This window comes from Colossoma macropomum, unplaced genomic scaffold, assembly GCF_904425465.1.
Source record: "Colossoma macropomum unplaced genomic scaffold, Colossoma_macropomum, whole genome shotgun sequence".
Taxonomy (NCBI): domain Eukaryota; kingdom Metazoa; phylum Chordata; class Actinopteri; order Characiformes; family Serrasalmidae; genus Colossoma; species Colossoma macropomum.
The window spans coordinates 44,602,406-44,618,331 of record NW_023494785.1 but is presented as its reverse complement, the minus strand read 5'-3'; the positions used below and the strand labels follow the sequence as shown (position 1 = coordinate 44,618,331).

The window sequence follows — 15,926 nt, the reverse complement described above, 5'->3', positions numbered from 1 at the left end:
TAATTGCTTAGCAAGGTTACAGTTTGTTACTTATTACTCTATAGACAATATATCAATCAATATACAATATATATATATATATATATATATACGGTATAGACAAAACCTTGTATCTCCAAAATGTATCTCTAACCCTAACTTTACAGGAGAAGGAAAAAACTTACTTCACTTTTAATGTAAGTCAATGGAACCAAAAGGTTTTCTAAGTCATTTTGGGTCATTTCTTTTGGTCCATTCATCAAGAAATTTACACACAATGTAAAGAGCAACAGTTATTTTCAAATTATGGCAAAAATTGAAAAACGTAAAAAATAATTGGAGATACGAGGTTTGGTTCTGACTGCAGTGATAATACTAAAGATAAAAAAAACTATCATACATGCTTATCAAACATAAACTATTCATGGAAATGTAACAATATAAACATTATAAATAGAAAAGAAATAAATATTCACACTGTAAGGATATTTTACACGAATTGAACATGGAATATTGCAGATGGACTATTGATTATTTTGCACGTGGAAATGGTGATGAATTAACAATATAAACATTATAAATAGAAAAAGCAAAAAAATCTCCAGACTATAAAGATGTATTTTTTACGTTTGATGATGAATGGACCGATACAGACGACCCAGAAAGCGCTCAGTCTCACTACACTGACTTACATTAAAGGAGACATAGCAAATAAAACTGCATATGTTCACATATATGCTAATTGCTATCAATCAATCAGCCAATCAACCTTATTTAAACTCGCAGTACATTGAAGATGACTCCCCTACCGAGCGGAGAACAAAGGATTGAAAGGAGTAATAAACATAAAATAAAAAGGTAGAACATGGGAACATATCAAATCAGTAAAAAAGACAAATAAAATGCAAGCTAATAAAAATTATTAAAGCTAAAATTGGTAAAATAAAAATATTTAGTAAGAAAATACTCAAAAAACAATTAAAAAATGGTAAAAATGTATATTATTTAAATAAAATATAAATAAATAAATAAAAGCAAAAACTATTAAACATGCTGTGTTTTTGTGTCATTGGCTCTATCATTTGAGAAACTCTGAAATAGCCACGCCCCACCAACCCAGCCTTCATACTTTCACCACTGAAGCTGGCATTTTACATACGGACGTCGCAGATGGACAGAACAGTGTAAACAGTGATATCACACATCGCTAACGAAGTTCTGCGACCGATTAAGTGCTCTTTTCATTGATGCTAACAGGCTCTCTGTAGCTAACCAGTGTACCAGTATCTACTAGGTAAACATAGCTAGGAAACAAGATGGCTAATCAGCCAGTTTGGCCACATTTGGGTTGTACACTACATGGCCAAAAGTATGTGGACACTCCTAATTAAGTTCAGGCGTTTCAGCCACATCCCTTACTAACAGGTGGATAAAATCAAGCACATAGCCTTGCAGTCTCCATAGACAAACACTGGCAGTAGAGGGTCGAACTGAAGAGCTCAGTGACTTTAAGCGTGACTCTGTCATAGGCCACCTCTGCCACAAGTCAGCTTGGGAAATTTCTGCATTGCTAGATCTGCCCCGGGCAAGTGTAAGTGCTATTACTGTGAAGTGGATGCATCAACAGCTCAGCCACAAAGCAGCAGACCATGCAAACTCACTGAGCGGGACCGCCCAATGCTGAAGCTCGTAGTGCGTAAAAATCGTCCAGGGAGCAGAAATCTAACCAGAAATCCCCCAGAGAGCAGCTACGGTCTAAACGTCAACCACCATTAGCTTGATGCTAATGTAACAGGCAAAATGCCATTACCAGGCAAAAAAAAATTAGCATTGCCTTAACCTGAACAAAAGCTCCTTTCAGAGCAAATTACTCAGGTTCTGCATCACCTATTGGTTCGTGATGACACGCTTGGCTGGGACATACTCATGATTCCAGCTTAAACAAGCTTTACAATGTCGAACATGTAAAAACGACAGTAAAAGCACTGAATTAAGGTGTGTCTTCTATACTCAATACAGATTAAATGATAAACAAGTGAAATGTGTCTCCTTTGAAGTCTAGAACATTTATTCGCTCTGGTTTTTCTTCCAAATGTGACGGTAGTTTGATGACGGTGACTGATTTCCTCTGAATCTGGATGCGAGAGGAGTCGGCGAGCCCTCTGTTCATTGTGTTTCAGATCGTGCGCTGCTGTTTTGTTTCACTTCTTTATGAGGTTGTTAGAAAAATGAGCATTGTGGTTAGTGAGATTAACCTGAATGTGCACAGGAAGTCTGGGAGGAAGTTGATGCTCCACAGATGAGCGGGTTAAAAACAGGTTTAATCTGCCGCTCTTAAAACAAAACCCTTTTTTGGGCGTCGTGTTATTTTGTCAGCGCGGTGCTGCAATAATCAGAGACTGTCTGTCCCTCAGTACAGTATTCTGTGTTAGATGGTGGAGAGAGTGTTCAAAGGGATACTCGCTCTACCGTATATGACTAAAGGTTGTTTTATGTTGGCATAAATTCACCCTCTGAGTAACTACGCTCTGCATCAGGGAGGTCTGATTTGAAAATGTTGTGGCCGATGGGGTCAAATTGGTCAGATGTGACCACATTTATGACCCTAAAAAGGACTAAACAAAGGCTGTGTTCACACATAATGCAGGGATGCTCTGTTACTCTCACATTCGCCAGCATTTCAGCCAAAAACTCCAACTTTGCATGAAAATAGAGACACTTAAGGTCTATATGTGTCACAGTCAAAGCAATAATGATAAACCTTACTTGATATCTGCTTCTTTATGATTGTTTTTGGGGGTCTGATATATATATATATATATATGTATATAATGTACACACACACCGATCAGGCATAACATTCTGACCACCTCCTTGTTTCTACGCTCATTGTCCATTTTATCAGCTCCACTTACTATATAGGTGCACTTTGTAGTTCTACAGTTACAGACTGTAGTCCATCTGTTTCTCTGATACTTTGTTAGCCCCCTTTTACCCTGTTCTTCAGTGGTCAGGACCCCCATGGACCCTCACAGAGCAGGTACTATTTGCGTGGTGGATCATTCTCAGCACTGCAGTAACACTGACGTGGTGGTGGTGTGTTAGTGTGTGTTGCACTGGTCTGAGTGGATCAGACACAGCAGTGAGTGAGAGCAGTGCTGAGAATGATCCACCACCCGAATGGTACCTGCTCTGTGAGGAGCACGTGATGTAACAGAACTGGCGTTTAGCGTCTCCTCCGAGCGTGTTTAGCTGTCCAGTGACTTGATTTGTTGAGATTTCTTAATTTCTTTAATAAAATGAGTTTGACACCCCTGTTTTACGCCGTCCATCTTCCTCCTTCTGCCAGCTCGTCCGCGCTCGTCCTTCTGTTTTCAGTCTTCTCTTTTACCGGTGAGTCCTGCACTGGTGGTCCATCCATCTGCGATCCTACAGGTTCTCCTCCTGCCTCAGTTTGTGGATTCAAACAAAAACATAGGAGTCAAGATCCAGCCTCCAAACTCCATGCTTTACTGAGCTGCACATTCATGCACTGAGTGAAACTGTGAGGTAGAGGAACCCGCCAAAATATCTTGCAGCCCAGGACTAATTTTCGTTGTGCACTCGGGGAGCGGGCGGGAAACCAGCCCACTGCAGACGGGAGCGGGATGAAACACACATGAAGAGAAATCCCACAATCCCACATGCTAAATGTTGGTATGACATTGACTCCATCATTTGAGAAACTCCCACTCTAAGAACCACGCCCACCAGCTCAGCCCGGCGACCGTAATACGTTCAAGATTGTATGAATTGTATTAAAACTAAAAAGTTGTATTTGGTTGAACATGTATAGGGCAAAGAGCAGAGGCTAAGCTAACAATAGCATGATATAGAAGCAAGGCTACATAGTGGGATTAAAGTAAACTTGCAGCAGTTTAACTTTTTTCCGAAGGCTGCCACACTAAACGTCCGCAGGAGGGGGCGCTATTTAGCGTAATCCATGGACAGAACGATCTCTGGAAAACTTCTGTCACCCTCCCCCGTTCGTTGTCCTGGCCGTGGGACCTGCTGCTGATGTGGCTGTAAATTCAGCTGTTTAGTGCAGGAGAGCTGGACGGGACGTTGCTGGAGAGGTTCTTCTCTGATGGATTTATCGCAGACCTCCCTCGTCCTGCGTGCATCTGTGGCCCTTGTTTGGTTTGGATGCAGCTCATGTTTGGATCCTAACTAAGAATAGCTCTGCCCAGAGCTGCTCTGAGTGATGTTAGAGTCTATAAAGAGAGGCTCCTGCAGAACTTCCTCTGACTTTTTCACACAGTGTGTTTCTCAAACGTGTTCGTTTAGGAACTGTAGTGTCGCAAGAAGGCCGCGCTTCGGCAAAGCCAATCACACAGCGTTTGCTCAGTACGGCTGGGGAGATTGATGGGGAAGCGATTAACGTCGGTTTTCTGATGCATTTTCTGCTCTTTGTTGGAAAGAGAGCAGTGCGTAAGTGAAGCAGCCGCACCATCTCTGATTTATTCTCAACAAGTCGTTCCTCTTATTATCCAGGGTATGTTTTGGTTTGTCCATCTGAATTTTCATGACCACATCATAAGGCAAATTATTCAGTAACTGCATGAAATAAATGTAAATTTTTATTTTATTTTATTTTTATTTTTGTAAAAGCTCCCCTCAGATTACGGAACATGTGTTTTATGATACACATATTACTATATGCTTACAATTTACTGCTGAAAGCCAAAAATCTGAGACGCTCTTTGTATTATTTTATAAAAATAATGTTTACAGAGCAGATCACTGAAGAGACGCCATCTGTTTATAGTTTATAGCCCAGATTTGTGGAAAAATGGGTCGACTTTCAGTAGAAAAAAAAATAGTGAGTTCAGCTTCTTTTATTATAAGGGTTTAAAATGACATCACCATCTATTTGACTGGAAAGAAGACAGTTACAGCCTCATACGACCCCCACCTTTAGAATGTAGCTTATGAAATATGAAAGTTATGAAGAATATGACGAAGTGCTTTTTGGAACCACCGGTGGTCTCAAGGAGTTGAAAAGGTTAAATATTACAGAATGTGCTGTTTAACATTAAAACTAACCTCATTCCAATAGTACTTAACTTGTGGTTCACAGTAAATTTAGTAAAGCCTAACTCTGAAAATTGTTGGAGGAGCCTGTTAGCCTGTCTGCTGTCTGCTGAGCTGTTCAGTCAAGACCTAATTAAACCTAATTATCCTTCGCATACATGCAATGTGCATCTACAAACGTGTGCATTATTGAGCTCCTGCTGGTGTGGGTTTCCTCTCTTTCGGAGTAATTTATGACCTTATAATAAATGAGCGTGGAGCCCGAAACCGTATTAAACACACTCTACACAAGAACCCGGTTCTGTTTAAGCTGAGGGGCTGAAAGTGTATTAAACATACCCTACCTAAGAACTTGGTTCTGAATCCATATTAAAGATACCCTACACTGGAACCCGGTTCTGTTTAAGCTGAGGTGCTGAAAACATATTAAACATACTGTATGTAAGAACCTGGGTTCTGTTTAAACTAAATGACTAAAAGCATATTACACAGACCCTATGCTGGAACCCGGTTCGGTTTAAACTGAGAGACTGAAAGCGCATTAAACATGTGTACATAAGAACCCGGTTCTCTTAATGGGCTAAAACCGTAATAAACATACCCTACATTAGAGGTTGGTTCTGAAGCCGTATTGGATATACCATACGTAAAAAATCGGTTCTGTTTAAACTGGGAGACTGAAACTATATTAAACATACCCTACATAAGAACCCGGTTCTGTTTAAACTGAGGAGCTGAAAGTGTATTAAACAAACCCTATGCAAGAACCTGGTTCTGTTTAAACTGAGGAGCTGAAAGTGTATTAAACAAACCCTATGCAAGTACCCGGTTCTGTTTAAACTGAGGAGCTGAAAGTGTATTAAACAAACCCTATGCAAGTACCCGGTTCTGTTTAAACTGAGGAGCTGAAAGTGTATTAAACATACCCTATGCAAGAACCTGGTTCTGTTTAAACTGAGGAGCTGAAACCGTATCAGACATACCCTATGCAAGAACCCGGTTCTTTTTAAACTGTGGGGCTGAAAGCGTATTATTCATACCCTGCATTACAACCCGGTTCTGTTTGATAGACTGTAACCATATTAAACATACCCTAAATTAGAACCTGTAAGACCCGGTTCTGTTTAAACTGAGAGACCGACGACTGTAATACATTTATGATTATATGAGTTAAAAAGTTGATGAAATGACTGGAACATATAATGATGTTCTACTGACAGTTCTACATTCTAAAGTTCTGAAGTTCATTAGTAGCCCAAACTAAATGAACATAAACACGATGAACGGTTCTAGCTTTGGCTCAGTGACCTGCAGTAGCTCAGGCCGTCCACCACATCCTTCTCTACAATTCTGTGTGATTTCCTCACACTGCCGTTCTCCACAGGTTCTCTTAGAGAACACGGCCCAAACGGTCGCCTGCCTCATTGTTTGTGAATGTTTGTTTTCGACGTTGTGCACTCTTATATATCGTTCTCTAGAAAAGTGCTCCAGAACCTCCAGAAGTTTTATAACTGAATTTTTAGTAGCAGAACCGCCTACAGCGCCCTCATGTGTACAACTCAAAAACCTTCCTCAGCTTAAAATGACAAACTATTTAAAAATCACAGGTCCAACAGTTGTTTATTGGCCAGTTAATCACTTACTTCCCTAAAAGTAACAGTGATTTAATTGTGGATTTCAGAAGAAGCCAGACTTTCCACAAGCGGTGTAAATCTGGACTGGGGAGCGGTCAGGCGTTTGATAGCGCTCTCCATCCTCTACTCCGTGAATGGGGTTTGTACCAGACTGAACTGAAAACTCAGCATCTCCTGTGACCACAAAAGGCAGCGAGAGTTTTTCCTCCATTGCTGAACTTTCTAAATCGGGCCCAGGCGTCCCTGACCGCCCTGAAGGTTCCCATGTCGCTGCTGAATGAGGGAGAACTGCTTGGACCTGGTCCAAGAACTTCTCTCTCCCAGACAAGTGCAAACACTCCATTCAGCTCCATCTGGCCTTGTCGCCGCCCCCCGAACTCTCCGTCTTAATAAAGTGGGGCTATATTTAGCAGCAGGAGCACCTGGAGATGATTGTGTGGACTGCAGGGTTGGGGCTCTACAGGACGATGATCTATGAGGAATGTATTAATCACTGTAAGCACAGCGAGAGTCACACGGAGTTACGGCCCATTATAAACGCTGCACCACTGAAACTTCAGCTAAACTCCGGCGCTAAGCTCAGTCAGTGCCCTTTAAACGTCTCGCGATCTTTAGCTCAGCTGCTGGTTCTTCTCCACTCAGTTGTTGCAGGAAACTGAAAGGAACTCAGCGTTTTGCTGGTTAGTGGAACTGCTGAGTGGAGCAGTGTGTGATGTGGAGCTGGACAGTACAGCAAATATCATGATACCTGAAGACTTTTTACGATATGTATCCACATCCATGACGTTTGTTAAATTGGAACAATGTTTATATTGAAGAAGCGTTTTGGAAAAATAAAAAAATTATCACATGCATATCATCATATTGCTCTTCATATTTTAATAAAAATTATAATAAAAATGTTCTAATTTTAAAAATGAACATGCAATAAAATTAACAGCCAGAATGAGGTTCTGATAAAATTAACATCCAGAATGAAGTTCTGATAAAATTAACATCCAGAATGAGGTTCTGATAAAATTAACATCCAGAATGAGGTTCTGATGAAATTAACATCCAGAATGAAATATAAATAAGTCTAATAAAATATAATAAAAATATATCCAGAATGGAGTTCATGTTTCAAAAGTGATCAATTCTGAAAAAAAGAAAAATATTGAAAGTTACTATTGTATGCAAAACAATCCAAATTTAATAAGTAAGTGATTTTAAACTCATCATGAATTTGCACTGATAGGATTTACACTGTGTCTAATGTCTTCTGTCATATTTATACTGTTTAAGACTTTTGTAAATGAAATTGACAGTTGAGAACTGAGTCATATTAATCGTTAAAGCTTTTTAATTAAAACTACTGGAACCTGTTAAATTGTTGTCCATAGTAAATGCCGATATTATCAGTTATCAGAACTCTGAGCTCTTTAGAACAGTGTCTGTGTGGGCGGAGCTGCGTCGAGAGCAGATGCAGGTTAAAGGTGTCCAGTGTGTTTGATGTGTGTCGTTGTGTTTCTGCAGGCAGGTGGAGCTACACTCTCCGGACGTGAAGCACACAGTGGTGCTGCGCTGTTCGGACTCGGCCTCAGCGCAGGCCTGGTTCGGCTCCATGCAGTCCGTCACCTCCGGCCTCCTGGAGAAAGTCGTCTCCGAGCTCCGGGAACAAGCGGCCCGGAACGGCATCGGCGGGAATCGAGAGATACGCTACCTCGGTTGGCTGGCGGAAAAGGTCAGGACCTAAAAAAAAACGTACTGACCGTGGATAGACTGATTAATGTCTATTAAAGCGATAGCTATAATAAATCGATATATTATTTATTGCTTATTATAAGTAAATAAGTAAATAACAGTGTGTCATACAATACCAGAAACCTGCAGGCTGTAGCTGAATGGGTGGGGCTAAACTGCTGTAGCTGAATGGGTGGGGCTAAACTACTGTAGACTGAATGGTGGAGCTAAACTGCTGTAGCTGAATGGGTGGGGCTAAACTGCTGTAGCTGAAAGGTGGAGCTAAACTGCTGTAGCTGAATGGGTGGGGCTAAACTGCTGTAGCTGAAAGGTGGAGCTAAACTGCTGTAGCTGAATGGGTGGAGCTAAACTGCTGTAGCTGAATAGGTGGGGCTAAACTACTGTAGACTGAATGGTGGAGCTAAACTGCTGTAGCTGAATGGGTGGAGCTAAACTGCTGTAGCTGAATAGGTGGGGCTAAACTACTGTAGACTGAATGGTGGAGCTAAACTGCTGTAGCTGAATGGTGGAGCTAAACTGCTGTAGACTGAATGGTGGGGCTAAACTGCTGTAGCTGAATGGTGGGGCTAAACTGCTGTAGACTGAATGGTGGAGCTAAACTGCTGTAGCTGAATGGTGGAGCTAAACTGCTGTAGACTGAATGGTGGAGCTAAACTGCTGTAGCTGAAAGGTGGAGCTAAACTGCTGTAGCTGAATGGTGGAGCTAAACTGCTGTAGACTGAATGGTGGGGCTAAACTGCTGTAGACTGAATGGTGGAGCTAAACTGCTGTAGCTGAATGGGTGGGGCTAAACTGCTGTAGCTGAATAGGTGGGGCTAAACTGCTGTAGGCTGAATGGTGGAGCTAAACTGCTGTAGCTGAATGGGTGGGGCTAAACTGCTGTAGCTGAATGGTGGGGCTAAACTGCTGTAGCTGAATGGTGGGGCTAAACTGCTGTAGCTGAATGGTGGAGCTAAACTGCTGTAGCTGAATGGGTGGGGCTAAACTGCTGTAGGCTGAATGGGTGGGGCTAAACTGCTGTAGCTGAATGGTGGAGCTAAACTGCTGTAGACTGAATGGTGGAGCTAAACTGCTGTAGCCGAATGGTGGAGCTAAACTGCTGTAGCTGAATGGTGGAGCTAAACTGCTGTAGCCGAATGGTGGAGCTAAACTGCTGTAGCTGAATGGTGGGGCTAAACTGCTGTAGCTGAATGGGTGGGGCTAAACTGCTGTAGGCTGAATGGGTGGGGCTAAACCAGCGCAGCTGACTAGTTGGTGGCTTTTAGTCACTGTAGTGGGCCGTACGGACTGAAGAGTGAACGTTACAGTTTGAGATCGTCCTCCTCGCACTGTTTCCCAGGAGCTGCAGTGTTAGCAGTGGTAGTGGTGGTTAGTGGTGGCTAGCTGTGTTAGCAGTTGATGGCGTGACCGCATGTTTGCCTCCGTATCAGAGCGCTTTGTCTCGGCGCGCTCTCATTAGCCGCGGCCTGGCAGAGGCAGTAATAGAGAGCTGGGCCGTCACAGTGCTGTGGGCAGACTGACTAACGGCCTCTTCTCTTTTCTCTCTGTTCTTTAATGAGCGCTCCCTCTCTCTCTCTCTCTCTCTGTCTCCTGTTACTGACCTGCCGGCCCTCCGTGAATAATTATAAAAGAAAGAGAGGCTCCAGTGAGTGGAGGGCCTGGAGGCCGAGTCCAAGTTCCCTTACGCAACCGGCACGGCTCGCTACCAGGAGCCCTTCTGTACAGTTCAGAACAAAAACATCCTGATTTTGTGGTAAAAGCAGAGAAAAACAGGATTACAGTACAGGAACAACAACAACACCACGCTCCTCACTTTATAAAAGCTCTGTCTTAATTTAGGCGATCAATGGGCCTGACTGATATATCATAAGGCTGAAAAAATCAGCTGATATTAAGATTCCATGGATTTCCATGGAATTCCCACAGATCGGTGGTGGACGAAGTACACAAACCATGTGCCTGAGTTAAAGTAGAGACACCCAAGGTAAAATATTACTCCCGTAAAAGTAGAAGTTCCTCCCTTTAGACCTCCACTTGAGTAACAGTACAAAAGTATTCGCCTTCAAATGTACTTAAGTATCGAAAGTAAAAGTACTAAAAGATTAATTATGACTTCAATGTTCTATTATCATTTTTGTAACAAGACTCTTATATGAACTCATTTTAGGTGAAAATACTCCAGTGTCTCTCTTGGTAAACCAGTCTTTTAATAGAGTCATTAATTAGTGACGCTGATGTCTATTAAAATTATCATAAGCACAAAATACTGAAGGCAAACAGTTTCCATCAGGTAGAACTGAGTGGCTCTGAAATCACTTTTTACAAACAAGCAAAGTTTCAGTTTAAGATTTATTTGAACTTAGTTACAAATTTAAGTTTAATAAAAACTTTAAACTCAGATTCACAAATGAGTTTCCTTTACTAAACTGCATCTGTAGGTCTCTGTTCATAAACATAAACTAGCCTAAACTAATTTACTATAAAATGAAATGTGTTTGTATAAATTCAGAATAAAGACACGTCAGTCACAACTGCATATGAGTGCATATTTCTATATTGTGGTCTGTTTACACAAAGTTAGGTTAGTTCATCATTTATGTTGAATAGACTCTCCTAAAGTTTTACGCTGCTGCACTGATGTTGAACCGTGAGCTGCACTGGGTCGGTATGACCAACAGGTCAAAACAAGCTCAAAACAAAGTGACCGCTGTGCCCTGATTGGTGTTTTTGCTTTGCGCTTCTTTCATTTTGATATGTTACGTTTTTATGCACACATAAACCAAAAGGAAGGACAGATTTCTCATAATGTAGTGGAGTAAAAAGTGAGATATCTGACTTTGAAATGTAGTGGAGTGAAAGTAAAAAGTCACACAAAATTGAAAAACTTCAGTACAGATACACAAAAAAACTACTTAAGTACAGAAACGAATTACATGTACTTCATTACTGTCCACCACTGCCACTGATGAATCACTGACATTGTTTCAAAAGTGTTATTATAAGAAAACCTTATTCCGGATGGGATGCTGTTTCGAACAAACTATTGAGCATGTAAGGAGTTCAACACTGATAGTTTTTGTTATTGATCTGCTTTAAGGGTCTGTTTTATATTTATATTTATATGACAGTAAGTTAGTGAAGCACCATTTAACTGAAGCTGTTATTGTCTGTTTAATATTGACAATATTAGACAATATCAGAAATATTATCGCTCAGTATTTTTACTATGTCTTGTATAAAGCTCTGTATTTCCATTGTGTTATTATTATGATTATTATCTGTATTATTAGAAACGCACTTGTAGAAATCACTTCAGAGAGAAGTCTGAGTCGAGACTCTGCTGCTGTATTAATGAGAATTTGTGGATTACTTGCTGTGAATGAGACTCCGGGGTCGTAACCGCAGTAGCATCACTGCTTAATTAGCGTCATCACAGAATCTCTCAGATGAATTCATTAATCACAGCTTCATAATTCACACCGGATTAAAAAGGCACAGAGCACAGATACCCAGCCGGACCCGAGCTGCGTTTAACGGCTACTTTTGCTGCATTTATAGTTTTATACAGAATCTGATTGGCTGACAAACAAAGCTGTTAAAAAAAAATATATCTGTTGTGACTTTCAATATTTTTCCATTGTTTAGTGACCAGTCTGTAAGTCTGGCTTTACCTAGTGATACTTTAATGTAACTAGTTGCATGTTCTGAGTTGCATGCAACACAATTTCAGTGCAACTTGACAGTTACATTAAAAAAAAAAAAAAACGTTGCATGCAACACTGTGAATGCACTAGTTAGCAAAATAGCAGCTAGTATTTCTGTTGTATCACTGTTGTTATATATTTGCATATTTGTAGCATTTTTATTGTCTATTTTTTTGCTGTTATTGCTGCTATTTTCTATATATTCTCTGCATTATTTTATGTAGATATTCTTCTAAGGTTCTTTATATTTTTATGTTTTAATCTGTTCTGTTAAGCCTTGGAAAATGAATGTTTATATTGTTATTATGGTTCTCGCTCATTCTGTTTTAATACATAAATCATGAGCAAAAGAGGAATAAAACAGCTGTTTAAGCAGCTGTTAGCATTAGCTGGCTAATTAATCCAGCTGGTCACAGAAACATTAACCTATAGAAACTCTTTGGTTGTTGTGGCCGAGAAAACTGGAAAACCACATCTAGTTAATAAGATCTCTTATTCAACCATCCAGTAATCTTCTGTTTCACTTTCATGCCTATTGATCTGGTGAAATCAACCATTTGATGTTGTTTGACGAGATCAAGTGATGTGTTAGTGGAATTTTGATTGCCTGTTTCACAAAACTTGTTTTACAATGTAAATGCAACTATTGTGGCTGAGTTTTATTTGACTTGAAGAAAACAACTTAGCTGAAACATAGTTTCGTTTCAAGCAACCAAAGTTGCATGTATGTTTCACTGTGTTTAAAAGCTAAGCACTTTTAAACAGCGGTAAAATCACTGCAACACACAGTTGATCACAGGATGTTAGCGGTATTTTGATTGGCTGGTTCATGAAAACTGACCAAGTTGCAGCTGTTGTGGATAAGTTGCAAATGAGTTGCAAGACACTCTACATTATACAACTTGAGTGAAATTAAAGCTGTATTCACGTTTTGTATGGTTAAATGGTTGTTATAGATAAATGTGCTAGCATGTGCAGCCCTAGTTTCATAGAAGTTTCAAGCCACTAAAGTTGCATGTCTGTTTCACAGTGTAAAGAAAGCTTGTAAACAGCGGCGAACCAGTCAGTCTGTGTGGTTTATAAACTAAAATTATAAATCTATTCTCCTGTTTGAAGAGAAAAGAATAACGAATGTTTTGTGGTTGTGTTTCAGACGGAGAACGAGCGTCAGCGCTGGAAGCCGGTGGTGTTGGTGGTGACGGAGAAGGACCTCCTGCTGTACGACAGTATGGCACGCATGAAGGAAAACTGGCTCAACCCCAAACACACTTACCCTCTGCTCTCTACACGGTACACTGCCTTTCATTTTTGCTGCTGAATCCGTATAAAAGGCTCTGAAAAGCTTTGACGCCAGAGTTAAAATGTGGCTCGGTTGGTTCATTTATTTTAAACGTGAACGGCGACTGTGGCACTTCACCGTTAATAGGGAGCTGAAAATTCCGTGATCCCGGACAGTTTGATGAAAAATCTCACACAGACTGACTTTTGATTTTCCCTGAATCTTCCTGTGTTTAGAGCCAGTTATATCAGCCACAAATGGAAATGTCTTATTAGGTCTGGTTAACTCTCAGAAGTCGGAGCGCTTCACAAATTCCCACTTTCTGAGCGGGAATTACGAACTGGAGAAGCTGTTTGAATGGATTTATCCCCACTTGGAAGTCCGCACCTTCCCAGTTCTGACGCGGCCTTGAACACAGCACTAGCGTCAGAAGCTCCGCCCACAGCTGTACACAGACCATCCGTTATAGCTTTTTACAGCCACGACAGTCAGATTTTTGTCTGTCACCTTCGGGTTATTCTCAGACAGAGTCCTGATACCAGCTCCGTTTCTGTGTGGAGCATCAGATATCTACTGGGATTTCATCAGCATTCTGATTGTCTGATCTGTCTGTCTACAAACTACACAAACTACAGACTCGGCACAAACTAAAGATCCTACAGACACTACACAAACTGCAGATAAGCGAGAGTTCATCTAATAAATTTCACATTACTAATGCGGTAATGGAACGGCTCTTAAGGTTTTCCTGTATATTTAAAAAACACCCAGCGTCAGGGAATCCCCCCCGGGAGGAAGTGGACGAGGGCACGTTCAGAACAGTACTGAAATGGAGCGCAGTTCTCATCAGCACTGTGGAAATAGTCTGTCGACTTTGTTGAGCCTGAGCTGGAGCTCAGTGCTGTTGGTCTGGATTTGTGCTGGTTGGGGTTTTCGTCAGTTACCCTCATAGCGGCTCTGCTGTGTGACGCACCTGCATTCATCGTTCTATCAGACTAAAGCAGGCTAGTTACAAGTAGCACGCTAAACACTAGCTGTTCACTCTAATGCTAGCTAGTCATCATGCTAGTTAGTCACTACTAGCAAACTAAATAGTGATTCAAAAGTGGCAAGCTATTTGTTAGTAGTGAGCTAAATGCTAGCTAGTCACTAGTAGCAAACTAAATAGCAAGTGAGCTGAATCCAAGCCAGTCATTTATAAAAAGCTAAATGCTGTTAGTCACCCGGAGTGAGCTAAACGCTATTCTCACCAGTAGCAAACTAAATGCGAGGTGGTTATTAGTAGCAGGCCAAATCCTTGCTAGTCACCAGAAGCAAGCTAATTTCTAGCTACCCTGATAGCAAGTGGATACTGGACCACTGTCGGCCCACTGATGGCAAAGCTGGTGGTCCCTCTGGCGTTTTGCTCAGTGTTTTACAGGCGGTCCACCAGTGGTTAAGCAAAGTATTAGACAAAATTCCACTTATCATCTCTCATTTTCCACTCACAGTTCAGTTTACTGATTTTTCCTTCCTTCCTTTCTTTAGTTACACTTTGTAAATTAGTTTAGTAAATAATTTTAATCCAGCTCAGTGTCAGAAACAACATTTACTATAAAATCATTTCATATCAGGCCTAGTCATAGTCCACTGTAGTTGTGCCTTATTCTGTAGTCCTCGTTATGCCCATATTAGGAACTCCGGGTCTGAGCTCCATTTCTCTATGGCCAGAATGAATAGGGTTTTCGAAAAATCTCCTCTAGCGCCCCCTGTGTTAAATAAAATGTTCAGAACCCGATACATTCTGTCCTGTGAACATTCTTCTCTCGAACACCACTGGATCCTCTGAATTACGAGGTCGTTAAAGAGCTATAATACTAATATTGCTACATGTGAGCTAAAGCTGCTGCGCATCAATTTGATGTCACTAAGCTACACTAAACTAAGGCGGGCTGTGGCGAGCTCTGACCAGCTGTGCTACCTTATTGAAATGTTCTACTGTCGCACATTTTTACCTGTAAATAAAACCTCTGGGTGGGATATTTTGAGGCAAAAACTCCTTATCAAAAATACTACCTGTGTTAAAACCACGAGAATTTAGCTTCTTTTTTCACAGCTTCTTGTTTGAATGTTCCTGTTCCACCTTAAGGAACTGATATGAAATGATTTTATAGTAAATGTTGTTGCTGACACTGTGCTGGATTAAAATTGTTAAAAAGACTAAACTAATTTACAAAGTGTAACTAAAGAAAGGAAGGAAGGAAAAATCAGTAAATTGAGCTGTAAGTGGAAAATGAGAGATGATAAGTGGAATTTTGTCTAATACTCTGCTTAACCGCGAGTGGACCACCTGTAAAATGCTGAGCAAAACGCCAGTGGACCGCCAGCTTTGCCATCAGTGGGCCATCAGCGGTCCACTATCCACTTGCTATCAGTGTCCTCAGAAAAATGTTACCAGCATTGAAATAATAATTAGGATATTCTGAGAGCCGAAATCAGTTTATCAGGGGGTGATAACCTGATTAAGGAGGCTGC

General features: G+C 40.9%; 1 protein-coding gene across 2 annotated transcripts in view; it reads left to right on the top strand.

Moving 5' to 3' along the window:
* The window catches only part of sntb1 (syntrophin, basic 1), a 46,674-nt gene that overhangs the window by 18,449 nt on the left and 12,299 nt on the right, over positions 1-15,926 (top strand). For both annotated transcript variants that reach the window (XM_036596316.1, XM_036596307.1), the window contains exons 4-5: positions 8,202-8,409; positions 13,287-13,423. In XM_036596316.1, the coding sequence (XP_036452209.1) occupies positions 8,202-8,409; positions 13,287-13,423 (345 nt within the window). The remainder of the gene's footprint in view (positions 1-8,201; positions 8,410-13,286; positions 13,424-15,926) is intronic.